The sequence below is a fragment of the Globicephala melas genome, chromosome X (assembly GCF_963455315.2).
Source record: "Globicephala melas chromosome X, mGloMel1.2, whole genome shotgun sequence".
Lineage (NCBI taxonomy): Eukaryota > Metazoa > Chordata > Mammalia > Artiodactyla > Delphinidae > Globicephala > Globicephala melas.
Window position 1 is genome coordinate 99,223,285 of NC_083335.1, and position 21,785 is coordinate 99,245,069.

The window sequence follows — 21,785 nt, forward strand, 5'->3', positions numbered from 1 at the left end:
AAGTTGGGGAACTGGAGGACGTTAGTCTATGTAGTGGATGCCGTTGGCACCCCAGCCAGATTCCTCTCCTCGGCTGGCACACTCATCACACAGCAACTCTGAGTGCTGGCTGATAAGGACTCATAGTTGCACCCTTTTCCAGAAAACCTTCCTCAGCCAAAAGGAAGGCCCCTTGCCTGGGACCTCATACCACCCCTTCTCCTCTAAGACTGCCAGGGGGAAGCTAGCGGCCAATAACCGATGGCCATTGGAATAGAAGAGGACAAACCTCTTTGTCCTAAGGTGGGACATTTTATGGTATAATTTGTGTGCCAGAGCTTCCTATGAGACAAGGTTGATGCTGTTTTCCACCTGAGACCACATCCTTACTTAGCTTTTCTGCCCTACCTCCTGCTTCTCTCACTCTTCTCTTAAAAGCGCTCAGACTCTGCTTCCCGAAGGCAGTCGGTATCTGAGACAAAAGCTGGATCTACATCCTGGGCACTATACCAGGTGGGAAGCCAACCAGAGTAAAGAGTCAAGAACAGGAGATAACAATGGAAGTCTCCAAGCCTGATGCATTTCGTGAAAGCCTTGCCTACATCTCCTCTTGTGTTTCTTTGTTATTGGTCCAACCACATTTGAGTAGCTCATTCCCCCCAGCTATTTAAGAGGCTCCAGGAGGGCTTTGAGCTTCTGGGCAGAGCAGGATCTGGTCCTTGACTCTTGTGGTTCCAGCGGTGGCCATTCACTCCCATCAGGATGATACACCCATCCACAAATGCAGAAGCTGCAAGAACATAGCTGGGCTGTACCTACCCCCAATTCTGGGTAACTGAGTTCCGTGAAGCCTTCCCTGAGCCACATGTAGAAGCCTCAATACCAGAACCAAAGACCTGGATTTGCAGGACATGATTTCCATTTCTTCCCCCTCAGCTACTAAGCCAGTGTGACGAATCCTGGGACTTCTCCTAACACTCTTTTTAGGCTATTTTTTTTAGGGCTTTTCGTTCACAGTTTTGTTCAGCAAGGTTTCATTGTAGAGACAAATGCAGTTAGACCCTACTTTGTTTCTTAGATAGTATTTGTCACGTAAATTTCTCTGCCCAGTGTATATAGCCCTAGAATGACATTTCATTGTCAGATCAGACTAATTTGGAATTCCTGGTAAGTGAGATAGGAGCTCTACGAAGTAGTAGGTTAAGATTTCAGGAACAGTGTTTGATATCATTAAGAAGGGAAGAGTTTCAGATTCTCAGGAGCACCATTAATATATAAATAAAGTGGTGTATATATGTGTCAGATATATATGCATATAACTGTGCTATGTATATCACGTCACACAATGTATAAACTCCTGAATGGCAGAGCTAATTCAAGCATCCCAGAGTCTCCTCTCCTTCCTGATCGCTTGTACAGCTAATCTTGCTATGGCCTTTCTTGGTTTGTCCTGAACCTCCACCATTGACCCCTGTACTTTCTCTCCATCTACGAGCCTCATCTTGCTTCACTTCCCTCTGAATCCAGTTTAGCTGTGTTTTGCAATCACATCTGGCTAAAATTTAAACTCTCTTGTCCCTAGGTATTTGTGCCACAACCATCTGACAGAATCCCAAACTTGGTTCAGCTGTTTTCTCCATGCTCGCATGGAGCGCTGTTGGAGAAAGAGAAGATCGGGCAGATTGGTTCTGCTAAAAAAATGTGGTCCTCAGCCTCAAATGAGCCCTCAACACTGTTTGGCAGCCTCGCTGCGTTTCTTTGGTCACCTCCCTCTCACAGTCTCTCTCAAAACTAATTCAAATGTTCCCACTTACCCTTAATTCGTGTTTTCATTCAACGAATATTCATTGCACACTGATTATATGCCAGGTCTGTTGCTTCCTACTTCACGGAGGCCCCCCAAAGTCAAAGTGCCTCAACTTACCTTTTCCAATGCTCCAAACTGACTTTCTGTGCCTTGCAGAATAGTCCTTAACTATCAAGTCAAAATTGCTCCCTCAGAAATAATGTTCCCTTGTTAATAGACAGTTCCTTCCTTTTGTTGCAAAGTGGTTGATGACTGAGCTTCTGAGTCTATATTTGAACAAATCTTTACATAAAGATCGAAGCAAAGCTCTGACAAGCAATTAAACATCATAAAAAAGGAAAACTTGACATATTAGACTTATTATCATTCTAAATCAGTACTTTTATAATCAGACAGCATTTAATGAAGTGAAAATTCTGCCTGCATGAAACTAGTCATAATAAAATTAGACTTGGTTTGCTCTTTCATGGTGCACATATTCCAGATGTTTAAGTGATTCAGAGAAAACCCAGAGTATAATGGCTCCCTTGAATGTTTTCTCACTTATTGCTTCCACACTAGAATAAAATCTAATGAAATTCTGGTAGTATTTAAATAGCACATCATATTGTTCAGAGTCAGCCTTACTTTTTGACATTTTATGTTTAGTGTTTAATAATTTAAATGTAAATGTCTATGTGCATTAATAATTAAATTAGCAGTATTAGAAGTGCTAATATTTAAAATACAGTCAAACGCAATGTTACATCCACTTAAATGAGATGGTACCTGTATTCACTCTTCACATAGTATGTCCTGTGACTCAGTGTTTAGGGGACCGTGCTTCTTGTTATGTACACTTCTAGGCATTGACAACTTACAGCAGTGGGCCGTCCTCAGGTGGTATGCCACCAGAACCTAGGTCAGATGTCAAAGTGAAGACTGACTTAAACACTCTCCTGCCTCCTTTTTTTTTTTAACATCTTTATTGGGGTATAATTGCTTTACAATGGTGTGTTAGTTTCTGCTTTATAACAAAGTGAATCAGTTATCCACATACATATGTTCCCATATCTCTTCCCTCTTGCGTCTCCGTCACTCCCACCCTCCCTATCCCACCCCTCTAGGTGGTCACAAAGCACCGAGCTGATCTCCCTGTGCTATGTGGCTGCTTCCCACTAGCTATCTATTTTACGTTTGGTAGTGTATAGATGTCCATGGCACTCTCTCACTTTGTCATTTCTCTTCCTCTCTTTTCCACCATCAGCTGTCTCCTTTCCTCCATTCTCATGTGCTTAGTTCCCTCACGATGACTTCTAGCCGGCTGAAGTTCTTCCTTCTGCTCGGGCCCATCACAATTATCGCCCCAAAGTGAACCTCTGCACCAGATTCTCTCTTTAGCAACTGACCTCCCCCTAATCAAAGCTTCCGTTTATCTTAACAGAGACTTAGGCATTCAGATTAAACAGAACATGTGGCTTTTCTCCATTAATACTAACAGTAGTAGCAGTAGCAGTGGTAATAAAATCGTAGTAGTCAAAATTTAAAATAGATGCTCTCTATTCCAACTCAATTAGGACCTAGAGTTTAACAGTTAATTGAAAAAGTCAGTTAAATTAGGGAATCATAAAAAATATGTCTTAAACATTTTATTCTATGTTAAAATAGTCACTAATATCTTAATGTTGTGTGAAGGTTTTTTCTTTGAGTGTAAATTCTCTGATTAGAGTTCTCCATAAATCACACTGATAACACAGACGTTCTGATTTCCAGTTCAGGTTTCCTTAATGCAGACAGAGTCCACTGGGAAACATGAGAAGCATTCTGAATACAGAATCTTTCTAAAATTTTCAGGTTGTTTTCCTACTCTTTTACAGTTGTCTTGTCCACACCCAATTCAGTAATACTTCTTTTTCTTTTTCTTTTAAAGCAATTTTCCAGAATATTTAACCATATTTTTATAGAAATAATAACTTATTTTCTTCTTAGACTTATATTTCTTTGGTTTAGGAAATCTTTCATTAAATTATGTAATTGCAATACTAATTGGCAAAAGCAGGTTTCAGAACGTACACACATTGACAAGTCAACTAATGAGAGCTGAACGCCATGCATACTGACAGGTATCTCTAACATCTTATTTAGAGGTTGTTAGAGGCACCAGGCAGTATGTTTCCCAGACAAATGAAGACTCTGGCTAATCTGATGAGTCTTAAGTGGAGATCAGTTAAGGGAACTTCTACTGTAAAAAAACAGAAGCCACAAAATCCCATGACAGTGTGTGTGTGCACGCGCGCGGGCTGGGGTTGGGGGGGCTGGGGGGAGGAGGGGGAGGGAGGGGGGAGAGGGGAAAGGAGACTGAGTGTTGTGATTAATCATGAATGCTGGAACTTATTTTTTAATCTCCTTCATCCTCCAAAACATTGATGCAGGATTAAAAATCTGTGTCCAGGACTTTGGGGAAGAAAGTGAAAATCAAAATACTCTAATAAGAGACCCTTGAACCATGTACATTATGTAATCCAAGGGGAGCTGAAATCTAGATATGACTTAACTGACATGGATACTGATCTCGACAGCTGAGAACCTCACTAGTGAAGGCAGTGTTTAGTGTACAGGGTTAATCTGCACTATTGTCAGATTCTGCCCGGCTATCCTGTCATCTCTGCGATGGTTCCTACTTACAGTTCCCACTCATGTGATATTTACTTGTGGTTACTAGAAACTCATGTTATTACCCAGAAGACAGTGGTTCCATTTTTGTAATCATTGTTCTTGTCCAGGTTTCCCCAAATGACATTTAAGAAATCTGTTTTCTGGGTTTCCCTGGTGGCGCAGTGGTTGAGAGTCTGCCTGCCGATGCAGGGGACACGGGTTCGTGCCCAGGTCCGGGAGGATCCCACGTGCCGCGGAGCGGCTGGGCCCGTGAGCCATGGCCGCTGGGCCTGCGCGTCCGGAGCCTGTGCTCCGCAACAGGAGAGGCCACAACAGTGAGAGGCCCGCGTACCGCAAGAAACAAAAACAAAAAAACAAACAAAAAAATCTGTTTTCTAACCTTTCTATTGTGCAAAACAGTGTGATTATGGATCATTTCCTTTTAGAGATACGAATTCACGTTTATGGGGTTTAACTGCCTCTCTCCATGGGCACTTACTATGATTCTTTTTTTTAAATTTATTTATTCATTTATTTTTGGCTGCATTGGGTCTTTGTTGCTGCACACAGGCTTTCTCTAGTTGTGGCGAGCAGGGGCTACTCTGTTGCGGTGCGCGGGCTTCTTGTTGCGGTGGCTTCTCTTGTTGCTGAGCACCAGCTGTACGCGTGCAGGCTCAGAAGTTGTGGCTCGCGGGCTCCAGAGCGCAGGCTCAGTAGTTGTGGCACACGGACTTAGTTGCTCCATGGCATGTGGGATCTTCCCAGACCAGGGCTTGAACCCATGTCCCCTGCATTGGCAGGCGGATTATTAACCACTGTGCCACCAGGGAAGTCCTACTATGATTCTTTTAATCCATGTATTTATTTATAAGGAAATGGAATAATATTTACTATCAATTCCTATATGAACTTTCTTAGTTTCAGAATGATTCCTATGACATTCCACTGACATGAAATCGAATAAAGATAAAAACATCTGATATGATTTTTTCGCATCTGTGTGGTCAGTCAGAACGGTTTCTTTTGTTTTTCTTTGTTTATTTTTTTGATATATAATTCACATACCATAAAATCCGTCCTTTTAAAGTGTATAATTCAGTGGTGTATAGTATAACCACAGAGCTGTGCAACCATCACTACTAATTCCAGAATATTTTTATCACTCCCAGAAGGAACCCCATGATTCTTTAATATAATATTTTTAATGACCACTTCTTAAAAAACTGTAAGTTCAACAGAGTGATTGTCACAATGTCCTTATTATCTAAGAACTATATAAGAGTCTTATACTCCATATGATACCACATTTTAGTGATGAGATGTTCAGTTTGATTTGAGAGGTAATGCCATTCTTATTTAGAATGTACATACTGGTTCCTGTCATTTGGAGTCAGAAGGAACTGGAAGGTTATAGATGAAGTCAGTGTAAACAGTGGTTTTATCAACAAAGTGAACCACAAAAATAACACCTGCCCAGATCAAGCAAGTCAGAACAGCACGTATAGCCAAGTAAGTGATGTCCTTGTGCACAGACATCGTATTACACAAACTGTTCTCCGAAGTGAGGGAATTTGCCCCTTAGAAATTGCTCATTGGAACACTGGGACATCATGCATCATGTTAAAGGTCCATAAATGTCATCTCAATAGGGTAGATAAGATGCATGGTAACATCCTCCCCGTATCTGCATAGGGTTCTTCTCAACAGATTGTCATGATGCATTGCATCACAGAATCCTGCTGTAGTGCTTCAGAGACAGTTGAGAAGCCCCATGGGAGCCTTCTTCAGTCATTACTACAAGGACTAAAATACCAGGAGACCTGGAAGTCATTCTTAGGATTTGACAAAATACCCTAATCTCTAAATGAATCGATTTATTATGTAGTTGGTACGAAGTTGGAATGTAATATTTTATGATTGAGTACATCTTTTACTGTTAAAAAAGAAAGCCTCCATTTTCGGTTGTGAGATGAGTAGAATTTAGAGTCTAGCAGCATCGTATTTTTCCTTTTCCTTTGCCAATCCTGAATTTCTTTGGAAAGGTAATTTAATTGTTAAGAATATGCACTTTGGAGGCAGACAAACCTGAGTATGTAACCCCGGTTCCCCAAGTTTGACCCATGGGGCCTTGGGCAAGGTTTAACCTCTGCAGTTTTGTTCTCTCATGTATAAAATGAGAATTCGCCAACTACCAACCGCATAGTGTTTTTGTGTAGGAATAAAATCAGATTACGTTTGGACAGAGCTCATCACAGGATTAGGCACCTAGGAAGTGCTCAATAGATATTAGTAATCCACCCGTTAACAAATCTTCATTGTCATAATACCACTGTAATAGAGCAAATGTTGCTGACACCTCCAACAAAATACGATACTTTGTAGTTCCCATGTGCCTGGGTTTTTTTTTTGCTTTAAATGTTCTCATCTTCCATTTTGCCCTTGACTATGTCACACAGGCACTTCGAGGAGAAATTGCACCTCTCAAAGAGAATGTAAGCCACATCAATGACCTTGCTCGCCAGCTCACCACGTTGGGCATTCAGCTGTCACCATATAACCTCAGCACTCTGGAAGACCTGAACACCAGATGGAAGCTTCTGCAGGTAGGCATATTATAAGCATTGCGGTTCCTTCTGTCAGTAAGAGAATATACAGATAAAGCTTGTTTGTAAGGAACAATAAAAGTAATTTCTTCATGTGATACTCATGATAATATTTTGTGAGTGTAGGATATTTTGTATTATTTAATAATTCCCTATGTGTATGTTTTCAAGCCTATTAATATTCATTTTTTAAGGGCTTAGAGTTAGACTTTACTATATCTTGCAATAAACATGGAAGATAACGCTGAATCGTGCTGGAAGAACTAAACTACTGGCATGCAATCGCTTTGTACTATCATCGCTTGGATTCTTAACACATCTTTCCTTTTGGAATCCTAATTTAAACAAGAGTCAATGGTAAGACACATTCTAAATCTTTTAAAGAAAGACCATCCTATCACAGACCCACACAACGAAGTTTTTCATAGGTTTGCATAGTAAATAAAGGGAATGTAGGTGTGCTCAAGGTCACACTTACTGGCTGTGGGACCTCTGGCAAGTTATTTAACTTTTCTGTGCCTCAGTGTTTCATCTGAAGAAAATGGGGATGTTAAATGTTTCTAAACCATTTGTCTATTATCAGGACGAGTAAGTCAAAATACAAGGGAAATGCTTAGTAAAGTACTAGCCACATGGTCAGCACTGTGTGAATTCTAGTTCTTGGTGTTATTGCAGTTATAATTGTTATTATTATAGCATACAGGTTTTGGAATCAGACTTACTTGAAGTCACTTGACCTCTTTGATTGTCCATTTCCTCGTCTCCAGCATGCTTGCTGTAATATTAAAGGAAGTAATTCAGGTAGAGTTATTGGTACAGTACCTGGCTCACAGTAAGAACTCAGAATATGTAATGGTGGAATAGGTGTGTCTATGTGTTCAATGCGTGAAGGCCACCATTATACCCCCAAACCTTAAAACTTGTTTGACCATAGAATTAAGGAATTGTTTCTCTCTTTTTCTGGTTTCATAAGATGCACAGAGTATGCTTCTGGGGACAGAGAGGAAAGAGGAAACTGGGTTTAAAAATATTTGTTTTCCAGATTCAGCTACTTATAATATGTTTACATTTTACTTCCAGTCTGTTTTAAATTGCAGATATCATTTTTAAGTTTTGTAATCGTAGATATTATCTTGCAGTTTGTAATTTTCCCTTAATATTTTTATATACATTTATTTATTTTTGGCTGCATTGGGTCTTTGTTGCTGCACGCGGGCTTTCTCATTGCGGTGGCTTCTCTTGTTGTGGAGCACGGGCTCTAGGCGTGCAGGCTTCAGTAGATGTGGCACGTGGGCTCAGTAGTTGTGGCTCATGGGCTCTAGAGCACAGGCTCAGCGGTTGTGGCGGACGGGCTTAGTTGCTCCGCGGCACGTGGGATCTTCCCGGACCAGGGCTCGAACCCATGTCCCTGCGTTGGCAGGCGGATTCTCAACCACTGCGCCACCAGGGAAGTCCCTCCCTTAATATTATAAAATGGGCTTTTTGTACATTACAGTACTCTTTAAGTAAACATTATTATAATGGGTACATATTGAGATGAATATATTATAATTTATATTTGTATACTAAAATAAAAATAAAAATATTTGTTTTCAGTGTTTCAGTAAGAAAAAAAATGGTAAACCAGATTACTTTTCCTATTGGCAGTCCATTTAGGGGTGTGACTGAAAGTCCTGTTAGAGAATTGCTAGATCTTTAATAAAAACAAGTTCCAAACTCAAGACCTCTTGAGATCTCATATAATTTAATTTTTGTTGTGATGGATGGTCTTGAAATACATGTATGATAGATTGTTATAAGTGGCATCGACTAAAGCAAGGCAGTATATTTAAGAGATTACATGCATTTCTATGTCTATTTGCTCCCTAGTGGTTAAGTACTATTAAAATCTTATCAGTTTCATCCTTAGTATGTTTCTCAATTTAAACATAAATAAGGAAAGTAATAAATGTCCAAGGAAAACCAATGGACACATTCGTTCCATTCAAGCACTCTTGAACTATTATCTTAAAATTTCTTTTAGTGAGCTGAATGCCACATTTGCTTTCAGAATGTGATGTAAATCTGTGACAATGGCATGTAAATTTACAAATGAGATAAAAATATTATGATAGGAAAAGTTAAAAAAAATCAGTGCTAAGTGATCCATCATAGTTACACTGTTATTTAAATATAAAGTATGAGAAAATATGAATAGCTTAATTTGTATGCATTCTTTAAAATGAATAAGGACTTGGTTATAAATATAGGGAAGTACATAAAAGAAGATAGTGTGATGTCGTAAAAAGAGTGTAGGAGTGAATAGTAGAATACCTAACTTCAAACTGAAGCTCAGCTATTATTTGACCATGTTATCTTGGGAAAGCCATTTGACGTCGCCCAGCTTCTATTTCCTCGTTTGTAAAACGAGGTAATGCATTTCGTCTTAGGTCACAGCCATTTCAGTCCTATGATTGTGTATGTGGATATCTGGGGGAGATGCACATATGACAAAATTTAGTCTAGAATCAGTGGAGTTGCTTCTTCTTCATAGTACAAACGTGACCTGTTGGGATTATGTTCCTCCTCCTATCAATATAATTCTAACTTTTCAACCCCTCATCTCCAACACGCATATAACACAGCCTTCTCATATTAAATAATTCAGTTTGCGGCATATGCTCTTATTGTGGCAAATTCCACACGTTGCTAGTTTTTAACGTGACCTTAAGAATAGGCTTAAGAAGTGTTTTTAGCAGAAAGCTGATAAATACAAGGTTTGGGGTTGCACATAACTGAGTCAAGTTGATTCCATTTTTTTCTTTGACCAGAATTCTAACCACTCGGCTTTATTATAAATGTTGAGTCCTTGTTCAGAAAGTGAACAAAGCAAGAAGTGAGGTTCATATCAAACAACTTTATCCCCAGTACTGGAAGAGCAACTCATACATCCTGTTGAGAACCTTTTACATTTAGAAGAATGTATGTGAGACTAAAGCATTACCCAGCTTCTGTGGAGGGGAGTGTGAGCCCACCATTATTATGACATCATATTTCTATGAAAATAAAGAACTCATTCACTTACAGTGCTATGTCAGTTAAGTAAAATCATGACAAAAGTGTGAGTTCATCTTAGCTTCTGTGTCTGATAAGACAAAGAAAAACCAGGAATGGAGAGTTGGGGTAGTGGGAAGGCAGACATAAGCCTAAGAAAAAGAGTCTTACATTTGAGCAAATAGTGTAACAGAAGAAGTAGAGTGACATACTACCAGGCTATGTCTACTTGATGTCAGAATATCCTGGGTTTAGTTACATGATCCATTAATTTTGACTTAAAAAAGGCATGCTGGTTTTTTAGCTGTGTGTAGTATCTCTCAAAATGATAGGAACACATAAACCACATAGATATGAACATCAATAGCAATGTAAGACCCAGTCACAGAGTGTCTGTACATAGAAATAGAACGTATAGGGAGTTCTGGATTTATATTGAATCCACGAATAGAAGTATAGAGACATTGATTTGCCCATTTGAAACTCTCTGTGGGAATAAAATCCTATTTTCTCCCTCACAATAGACACGTTGGTGTGGATGTTTCTGTGAGACCATCGGACAATGTGTTTTGGACAAAGGAAACCATCATTCCTTGTAGTTACAAAGAGTTTTCGTGTACATTACCTCACTTAATCCTCAAAACATTATGATTACGTATTATGATTACATAGTATCACTGTTCCCTTGTACAAGTAAGGAAACTGAGACTTACAGAGACGGTAAGTGACACAATGACAGTCAGACAGCTTTTAGGTGTCAGTCACGATCTGAATCAGTTGTGAACTGCAACTCCCTACCCTTTTTGTTGCCTCTTCTCACAGTCCTGTTAAGTTTGGACTTAACAGAGTCATACTTTAAAGCTATTTTGGGCAACACAATACTTCACTTTTTTTTCATGCTTCACTTCTTTTTTAAACAATTCTCAGGGATATCAACTTTGAAAGCTTCCTTTACAAGCCAATGGATTAATGAGCCCAGTTCACTGTACCCCTTAAAAGCACACCTGTCATTTCAAATATAAAATTATACAGCATTATATTCCTCATTGTCTTTATAACTCAGCAATTGTACTAAAATCAACCAAAAGTGATTTTAATGAATTAGCTCTCAAAGTGGAACCAATGTTAATACCTGATCCAGTAGAAATGGGTATTGAAACCAAATGGGAAGAAAAACTGATGATAAACCTTTCTAATTTTGAAGCATTGCACACACTTTTAGTGCCATAGTTGTGCTCTTTAGTCACCAAACACAAGTACTATAGGGAAGTACTACTAGGGAATGTTCTGCCCATTCCTCTGCATCATGAGTAAACCCACGAATAGCAACAGAAGCTGCAAATACACTTTAATATAAAATGTAAATGCTTCGTTGACTGTAGGATGTATAAAATGTAATCACTTGAAAAGTATTAAATATGAAGACATTTCCATGCATGACATTCTTTAAATATGTTTAAGGACAGCATCATGAATTATGTGTTTTTAAAGGTTTCCTAAGATTCTTCCAAAGTCATATGGGCGGTTATATACTCCATCGTCACATCTCTGTGGTAACTTTCTGTCACAGGGATGTAGACCCTCATCTTCTATATACTCCATTCCTTCTTTCATTCTTTCCTTCTTTCATTCAGTCAGCAGTGATTAAGCATCTACTATGTAGCAACCAGACATTGTAATTGTCCTATCTGGTCCAAGGACATAGTGACCAAAACTCCCTTCACTGCTTACGCCATCTTAAGCAAAGTTTTTTTGTTTGTTTGTTTTTATAAATTTATTTATTTATTTTTGGCTGCATTGAGTCTTCGTTGCTGCGCGTGGGCTTTCTCTAGTTGTGGCGAGCGGGGGCTGCTCTTCGTTGCAGTGCACAGGCTTCTCATTGCGGTGGCTTCTCTTGTTGTGGAGCACGGGCTCTAGGTGCGTAGGCTTCAGTAGTTGTGGCGCACAGGCTCAGTAGTTCTGGCTTATGGGCTCTAGAGCACAGGCTCAGTAGTTGTAGCGCCCTGGCTTAGTTGCTCCGCGGCATGTGGGATCTTCCCAGACCAAGGCTCGAACCCGTGTCCCCTGCATTGGCAGGCGGATTCTTAACCACTGCGCCACCAGGGAAGCCCTTAAGCAAAGTTTTATAGATGAATTTTCTTTCCTTACTTCCATAGTGGCCCACCCTCCCTCCCTTTCTCCATCTTATAAACAAATATATGTGTGTGTGTGTGTGTGTGTGTGTGTGTGTGTGTGTGTGTGTGTATAGGCTGTTGTGACACTAATACTATAAAAGTAGTACCTTTTCAGATCTCTGGTTTACAAATTCTTCAATAATTTCTGACTGGGAGTTTGGTCTGTGTAATAAGATTAGCAAGATTCGTGGAAGGTCATGGAATCATATTTAGCTGGCCAACAAATATTTGCATGGCTTCATTTTTTAAAAAAAACTAAACAAGATTTTTAATTGGAAAACATTAAAAGTTCCGACAGAGAAGGTTATGTCCTTTACTTGCGTGAGGTAGGTTTTTGAAGCAGGCGTCTGTTCAGCTATCGCTTGGCCAAAAAGTTCGTTCGGGTCATCATACCGTTGTACAGAACAACCCGAACGAACTTTCTGGCCAACCCAATATATATGTATGTATGTTCTTATCGTCGTTGAGTACATGATTTGATCCTTTAAATGTGTTGATGGATTTTGAACATTTTCCTTATGTTCTTTATTTATTTATTTTTTTTTAAGGATCTTGGGCTAATCGTTTTCCGTTGTGGTTTATGGGGTCCCTTCTTGGCAGGAAATGTAGTGAGCTGGGCAGTCTGCTCCTACAAATAGTGTGGACCCATTACCAACTGAGGGTGAGGAGAGGACAGCCAACTTTCTTCACTTCCGTTTTGCTGAGGGTTGGTTCTGCCGATGTCTCCTTAGCATGCCCTTCCGTGGCTTTTTCTTTAATAAGACCAAAAATGATTCTGCTTGTAGTTAGATCACAGAACTGAGAAGAAAATAAGCCTGTGGCCGTTCTCAAAGGAAATGTTTTCCTGCATCAGTGGTTCTCAAATGGTTGTGAGCCTCAGAATCACTTGGAAGACTTATTAAAACACAGATCACTGTATGATCACTGTGTGTGGGCCCAACTTGCAGAGTTTCTGATTCAGTAGGTCTGGGATGGGGCCTGAGATTCTGCATTTCTAACAAGCTCCCAAGTGAGGCTGCTGCTGGTCCAGAGCCCCACACTTGGATAACCGTTATTCTACATTAAACACTTGCTGGGTACAGCTGGGTTTAAAAGGTTAAATGTATATATGACTTCTGCAAGACACTTTGAGAACTTTAGAGTTACACTGTGGAAAATAAGCATAATGTCATGCAGAAAATTCTGTATCAGAGGAGTGTTACTGTGCTACAAGAAGGTGGAGACCCAAGCACTCATCTTTGAGGCAGAAAGAAAAGGGTGAAGGGAACTTTTAGTAGATTCCTAGTAACACCATATGAATTTATAACTATAAATCTAAAATGTAAATATGCATGAATATAATAAACATAATGTAAATATGAATTTATAGTTACTATATTTCAAGACACATGGTCTAGATGTAGATACTGAGCCCTTGAATGTAGCCAGTCCAAACTGAAGTGTGTTGTAAGTGTAATATACACATTAGGTTTCAAAGACTTAGTACCAAAAAAAAGGAATGTAAACCATCTCATTCATATTTTTGTATTGATTATATGTTGAGGTGAAAATATTTTGATGTATTTGGTTAAGTAAAATATATCATTATAATTACTCTCACCCACTTCTTTTTTTTGATTATTCAAAGTTAGATATTTCTGTTGAAAATGAACCAAGTGAGCCTGTAGCTTCAAGTAAAACAACCGACAGTGTTTCTTTTTTACTTTTTCAGTATGTCTACTAGAAAATTTAATAGTGTATGCAGCTCTCCTTATATTTCTGTTGGATAGTACTGGTCTAGAAGGTAAATCTCAAAACCTAGCATGGGTAAGAGTCACCTGCAGAGCTTGTTAAAATACCCCCCAAGACTCAGTAGGTATTGGCTGAAATCTGTGTTTCTGCATTTGTATCAAGCTCCCAGGAGATGCTGTTGATCTGTGACCACGTATAAAAGATTCGTTCCCAAACTGTGGGTCACAGAGTTTTACGGAGAGGTGTAGAAATGTATTTTTGCATGAAGCATTGTCTGTAGCTAGAATACAAAACTGTCTTGCCCATATACCAGTATTTTTCATAAATAAGTAACTGCAGGTGTGGTTACTAAACTCATACAGATTTTTATCGGTCGGTCACTTTTTCACAATTGACAGATACTAAGTAATACTTTTATTATGTGCGGATCCTCTAAGTCTTGGAAAGTTAATATGGGATCCACAGGCTTGAAAAGACTGAAAGCCACTATCCAAAAATATTGTAGGAAAAATTATTCTAACACATTCTAAACTGTAGGTAGCTCTTGTAAAAAGATTTCAACTATAACATCAAGTTTGATGTGCCCTTTGGCAGGAATTTTTTTAAGTTGAAGGTAAAGGGAATGAAAAGAACAAAGAGGAAAGAAGAATGTGTTTGTTTTAGAAAAGGTTGGGTCACAGAAGGATTTGTTGACATTAGGAATAGAATGACCCGTGAAAAAAGGGACAATTGAGTTCTAGGAAAACATCTTTTCAGTAAAGAGAGAACAATCATTTATGCTGAACCTCATCTCTGTTTAAAAAAAAAAAAAAAAAACAGAAGTGAACGAGTCCCTTTAAAGATTTAAAGGAATGTGTAAATGTAAATGTCCAGGCTAGTTACAGCCCTTAGAACACACTCAGGTTAACGTGCACTGTCAAGCTTACGGACATTTTCCTCAGTCACTGTGGTTTACAATGTTTTTACAGCTAATTGTACTTTATTCAAGAGGAATGATACTGAAGTTGCCCAGGTACCCTTGAAAGTAACGTAGACCAGATGTTCCAGAGTCCAGCCTCTTCACCCCAAAGAAGAATAATCTAGTTTTCATACTTTTAAAGGGCATACTTTATTTTTTTTTAAAGGCATCAGGATGTGTGGGACCATAGGGAGAAAAATGAATGATGTAGGGAGTGTGACCAAAAAAATTTATGAGGTACAAAATGAGAATGAAGCCAGTAGGAGTCAGAGATATGTTTATGAGTTAGAATGAAAGGCATATTAATTTTTTTAGAGATTTTATAAAGTGAACCAAAATCATTATGAAGTATTAGCTTGGTTACCTGAATGCTTGATCTTTCTGTACTACTTACTTTCTGATTTGTTTTCATCAGGAACACTTTTTGCTAGTTCTGAAACCAGATACTATGGCAATACATATAATAGTTTTATTATTGTTCTTAAAGATGTGATGTGTTCCTGTTAAATGTGTTTAAACAGCAGTTTTATGTATGTATTTCTTTTAGCCTCTTGATCTCTCTAATTTCTTTTCAGAAATACGCATATAATTATGAGTACTTAAAATTGCCTTCATGCCCCTTTTCCTTCTCCCTTATTGTGCAGCTGACCTTTGCCCTTTCCTCAGAATTCTCACTGCTTTATTCTTTATTCTTCGAAGTGTCCTTCTCCCTCTAGCCTGACCTCCCTCCTTCACTGCAGCCTGACCCCGCCCCACCCATTCTTCTGCATTTGTTTGCCCTGGTGGTTTGCTTCTTTGCTTTTCCCACTCTCCCGCTGCGTGTGAAACACTCCGCCAGCAGCTGCTCACATTTCCCAGGCTACGTCACGCACAACATTCAAAGAGCTGCTGTTCTCACATTTCCACCAGAAAGACTCCACCTCTTCTCCTTCCCTCCGCATTCCTCTAGAAATAACCCGCTTTCAGACCAAATGAAAAGCTGGATGTTAAAGCCAACTCTGTAAGTAGGACTGGAAACCAGCTTATGAAATTCAGAAATGCTATTTTTAAAGGTCAGTACCACAAAGGGCATTTTAAATTACTGTAGGTTGTCTTAATATTTCTTTATTCTTACAAATTCTATAATATCCTTAAAATAATGATCATTATGATATAAATTCTCCCTCCAGTTAATATATTCATTCATTTCAGAGGTAGGGCTGTGGTTGGAAAATATGATAAATTAGAAAGTATTAGAAATACAGGTTTTTTAATACAGGGCCATACTTTTTGGGCCAATGAAGTCGCACAAGATAAATTCAAGAAGAATTGTTTTTAGTGAGTATTATGCATTGCTGAAATTAATAACGAGCACTTATCTAGCATTTACTGCCTGCCATTCACTATTCTAAGCATGTTTACATGTACTGTATTCATGCTTTTAAGCCTCACAATCACCCTTTGAGGTAGATATTATTTTTATCCTCCTTTCACAGATGAAGAGAATGAGAAACTAAAAGGTTAGATTGCTGGCCTGAGGTCGCATGGCTGGTGAATGAGAGCCAGGGTTTGAACCCAGGCAGCCTGGCTGTGGAGTCTGTCAGAACGACTAACTATACAATACCACTTCTTTGCTATAAAGTTAGACAGACAGGACAATATGTCCTCTTCGTTTACAGTTCAAACCTTTAAGCAAAAAGTATGACTTTCTCCTTACATTTACTCATTTGTCAGGGATCACCTGCATTAAGAGTTGAGGAAATGCAGATTTAAAGTAGGATGAGCATATGAATCTCAGAGCACACTCTCAGGGATAGCCTGTTTAGAACCGAGTCTGAGTCATTCACAGATTCAGAAGGAGAATCTCATCTGTAGAACCAGGAGGAATTCCTCATCAAAATCTTCCTGAAGTGTGCAGAAATACTCCTTCACTCAGTAAATATTTTTCTGGTCCCTACCGTCTGCCAGACGCTGTGCTATGTAGTGGGGATGCAGTCATGGAAGCACTGAGCACTCTCTGCCCTAATGGGGGTTATAGTTTCTTGGGAAGACAGACATTTAAAAAATTCCCATATAATCATTACAAATTGTGGTAAGTGTTATGAGAGAAGATGCAGAGAAAGCGGACTTCCAACTGAAACCTAAAGGATGAAGACAAGTTAGCTAAGTGACTTTTCTATGCATCTGTAGCTTTTATTCTAAATAAAAGCCTGAAGCTTGGGACTAACAAACTAAACAGAGTAGTAAAATTCCAGTATGTAAATTTAACAACTAGAAATCATTTGAAGTAATGGCCTGGAGAGTTAATATATAATTAAGTCACAGCAAAAGAGAATTTCCTATCATTCTCTATCACAGACAGCATCCTGTTTGCTTGCTTTGCGGCACTTAACGAAAATCTATAGCTATGTGTTTGTTTATTAAAAGTTTATCTGCACCACTTTGAATGTCAGCTCCATGAAGGCGGCAGGGGCCCTAACTACCATATCTAATGATACTTGTCAGTATCTTTTACATAGTGGGCATTCAATAAATAGTTCTTGAATCGCTGAAAGCATGAAAGTAAGCAGAAATGTTGTTGAAAACTAAAATAAGGGGAAAACTATACCACAGGCGGTATATTAGGAAACAAAACTAGTATTTCTGAAGAAACAGTATTCATGTCTAGATCTGTGGATGTATAAAGTTTACCAGTGCTTAAATAATTTTCAAAAGTTCCAAAAAGAAAAATAATTGATCAAAAATTAAATGTGCATCCTTTACTCTGTGGTGAACATGGTTTACTCATATCTTAGACCCTTATCAACAGTTAAATGATCTGTCTGCTCTGATGACATGGAATATACTTAATATTACCTTTGGAGGAATATGAGATAAAATAGCTTTTCTTCCTCTCCCTGCTTTATTTTAATTTAGGTATAATTTTTTTAGGTATAAGTGACATATAATTATACTCACTTCAAGCGTACGACACAATGATTTGATATTTGTATCTATTGTGAAATGATCACCACAATTTGTCTAGTTAACATTCATCACCACACCTAGTTACAAAATCTTTTTTCTTGTGCTGAGAACTTCTAAAATAAACTCTTTTAGCATCTTCCGAATATGCAGTACAGTATTTGTGTGTGTGCAAAAATGTTCATGGAAGCTTTATTCACAACAGCCTCAAACCGGAAACAACCAAATCCATGAACAGGTGAGTGAATAAACCTATTTGGTATATTCATATAATCCATTACTACTAGGTGCTGGAAGGAATTAAAAAGAGCAAACTGTGAATGTGTGTAACAACATGGATGAATACCAAAAACGTGTTGTGCAAATAAGCTGGACCCCCCAAAAATAGATACTCTATGGTACCATTTACAAGAAGTTCTAGAATAGGCAAAACTAATCTGTGGTGAAATAAATCAAAATGGTCGCTGTCCCTGGAAGGTACAAGGAGAGGCGACCAGGAATGGGCATGAGAGAACTTTCTGGGATGATGGAGATATTCTATATCTTGATAGGAGTTACAAGGTTACATATTTTCCGTAACCCATCAAACTGTACAGTAAAACTCGTGCATTTCACTGTATGCAAACCATATCCCAATAAAAATGTTTTTTTAAAGACTCACATAATATCTAAGTGTATAGAATAAACCTTGAAAGTTTTTCTTAGCTTGACCATCTACCTGCACCCCACTTTCCCTTTCATTTTGGCCTGTTATCCTTCCAGTCTTGTTAATGCATTTACATGCCTACGTAACATACCCCGTCCCTCCCCCCACACACATTTTCTTCTTACATACACAGCATCAGAGCATAGACGTTGTTCTATGCAGAATTGTCTCTGAGAAAGCACATCTGACTGTCATTACCTCCCTGCCTCTTAAAGCTTTCTAATGGTTTTCCCTTGCCTTAGGACAAAGTTCCAACCCCTAACCCTGCTTATAAGTCCCCGGGAGGTCCAGGCTCTTCCTCCCTGGCCAGTCTCACATCCCCAGTTTCCTTGTGCATTAGAGACTTCTGCCTGCCTGTGCTCCCTCGGCCTGAAACATTTCCACCATCCTCCTGCTTTTGATCTGGCTCTTTTTTTTTTTTTTTTTAACTGTATCTTTTTCTTTCCCTCCTAGAGATTCTTTATTTTTTTAAACGGAAGTATAGTTGACTTACAATGTTGCATTAGCTACAAGTGTACAGCAAAGTGATTCAGTTATACATATATAAATATATATATATATTCTTTTTCAGATTCTTTTCCATTACAATATGGCTCTTAGGCTCTTAATACACATTCTTTTGGTCACTTCATTTTTTTTTCTTTTTTGCAGTAACCAGTTTTTTTTAACAGCTTTATTAGAGTATAATTGCTTTACAATGGTGTGTCAGTTTCTGCTTTATAACAACGTGAATCGGTTATATATATACATATATCCCCATATCTCCTCCCTCTTGTGTCTCCCTCCCTCCCACCCTCCCTATTCCACCCCTCTAGGTGGTCACAAAGCACCGAGCTGATCTCCCTGTGCTATGCGGCTGCTTCCCACTAGCTAGCTATTTTACATTTGGTAGTGTATATATGTCCCTGCCACTCTCTCACTTTGTCCCAGCTTACCCTTCCCCCTCCCCGTATCCTCAAGTCCATTCTCTAGTAGGTTGCAGTACAGTATTATTAACTGTAATCGTCATGCTGTACCTTACATCCCTGTAACTTAATTTATTTTACAACTGAAAGTTTGTACCTTTTGATGTTTCTCCCGTTTCACCCACCCACCTCCGCCTGTGGAAACCACCCATCTTTTCTCTGTATCTATGAGTTCATTTTTTTGTTTTGTTTTATTTGTTTTAGATTCCACATATCAGTGAGATAACACAGCATTCGTCTTTCTGAGTTATTTCACTTACACATAATGCCCTCAAGGTACATCCATGTTGTCACAAATGCCAAGATTTCATTGTACAGTTTCTTTATCCCCTCATCTGTCAGTGGACACGTAGGTTGTCTCCATGTCTTGGATATTATAAATAATACTGCAATGAATTTGTAGAAAATGGAGATGAACTTTCATTTTCCAGTTTGATATAAATAGGATATACAGTATACACTCTTTTTTGGTCTCATTTCTTTCAGTCACCATACATATCTTGAGATTCATCCATGTTGTTACATGAATCAATAGTTTATCCCTGTTTGTTGCTGAGTAGTATTCCATTATATGAAAATACTCCAGTTTATTCATTCACCTTTTAGTGGACTTTTGGGTTGTTTCCATTTTGGGGCTATTTCAGATAAAGCTGCTGTGAACATTCATGTACGAGTCTTTAAATGGACTTATGTTTTTATTTCTCTTGAGTAAATGCCTAGGAGAGGGACAGCTAGATTATATGGTACCTGTGTGTTTAACCTATTAACACAAAGCAGCTGTACCATTTTACATTCCCACCAGCAATGGATGAGAGTTCCAGTTCTTTCATATCCTCTCTAAATTTTGATATGGTCAATCTTTTATATTTTAGCCATTTCAGTAGATACGTAGTAGTATCTCACTGTGGTTTTAATTTGCATTTCCCTAATGTCTAATGATGTAACTTCCAGCTTTCTTGTTATGAGTGCTGGCATGGTGTAACTTTTTTTCATTTATTTGCTTTTAGCCTATTTGTATCTTTATATTTAATGTGCATTTCTTCTAGGCAGTGTATAATTGGATTTTGCTTTCCTTTAATCCAATCTGACAATCTCTTTTAATTGGGAATATTTAAACTGTTTATATTTAATGTGATTATTGACATAGTTAAGTGTAAACCTATCATCAAGCTACTTATTTTTGCTTCATCCCGCTGGTTCTTTGCTTGTTCCTCTTTTTCTGTCTTTGTTTGTTCCTCTTTTTCTGTCTTTGTTTAGATTAATTGGAATTAATGAATCCATTCTCTCCCATGTTGGCGTATTAGCTGTAACTGTTTTGTTATTTTAGTGGTTGCTTTGGGGTTTACAGTATACATCTTTAACTTATCACAGTGTATCTCTGAGTGGAATTAGACCACTTCACATATGATATAAGAAACTTTCTATAATATATTTCTATTAATCCCTTTCCAAAGTGTGTGCTACTGTTTGATCCTTTGGGGTCTTTTAAGATTAAGTGGGATTAGGTCAACACTCAGTCTAGGGCTAATTATTCCCCACTACTGAGGCAAGACCATTCTGTGTACTCTACCCAATGCCCTGTGAATCTTGAGGGCTCCAGTATGAGTGGTAGGAAATAGGCACTGCTCCCTGCCATATATGAGTGCTGGACAGTGTTATTTCTAATCCTTCCTGGTAATTTTTCCCCAGCCCCCGCACAGTTTCCTCACACATGTGCTAATCAGTACTTAGCTAACTATTTGAGGGAGACCCTCTATAGATCTCTAGGGTTCTCTCTGTGTGCAGCTCTTTCCTCTCTGGGCTTCTGTCCTGTAAATTCTAGCTATCTTCGGCTTCTCAGAGTCTCAGTTCCATCCCTTCAACTCAGGAAGTCTGCCAGGATCCTCCTGGGTTCTTCTTCCCCATGCTGTGGTCTGGGAACTCTCTCAAAGTAGTAATCTGGGACTACCCTAGGGCTCACCTCATTATGTTTTCCATCTCTCAGGGGTCACTGTGCTTCCTTGTTTGATATCCATTGTCTTACAATCCATTGTTACATGTATTTTGTCCATGTTTTGGTTATTTCAAGACAGAGGTTAAATTTGGTCCTTATTACTCCATCTTGTTCAGAAGCAGGGGTCCTAAAATAGCTTTTGAAGTACTGGGTTTTTTCCCTTGATTTGGAGATCATACGCAAAGAATGTTGGAGGAAGACACATAATTAGTTGATAATGGGCAATCCTCCAGACACAGAGATGCTGTTAGGCACTTAC

At 38.7% G+C, this 21,785-nt stretch overlaps 1 protein-coding gene across 1 annotated transcript in view; it reads left to right on the forward strand.

Annotated features, from left to right (window-relative positions):
- The window catches only part of DMD (dystrophin), a 2,243,521-nt gene that overhangs the window by 1,905,390 nt on the left and 316,346 nt on the right, over window positions 1-21,785 (forward strand). The window contains exon 60 of the mRNA XM_060293058.2: window positions 6,877-7,023. Coding sequence (XP_060149041.1) covers window positions 6,877-7,023 — 147 coding nt within the window. The remainder of the gene's footprint in view (window positions 1-6,876; window positions 7,024-21,785) is intronic.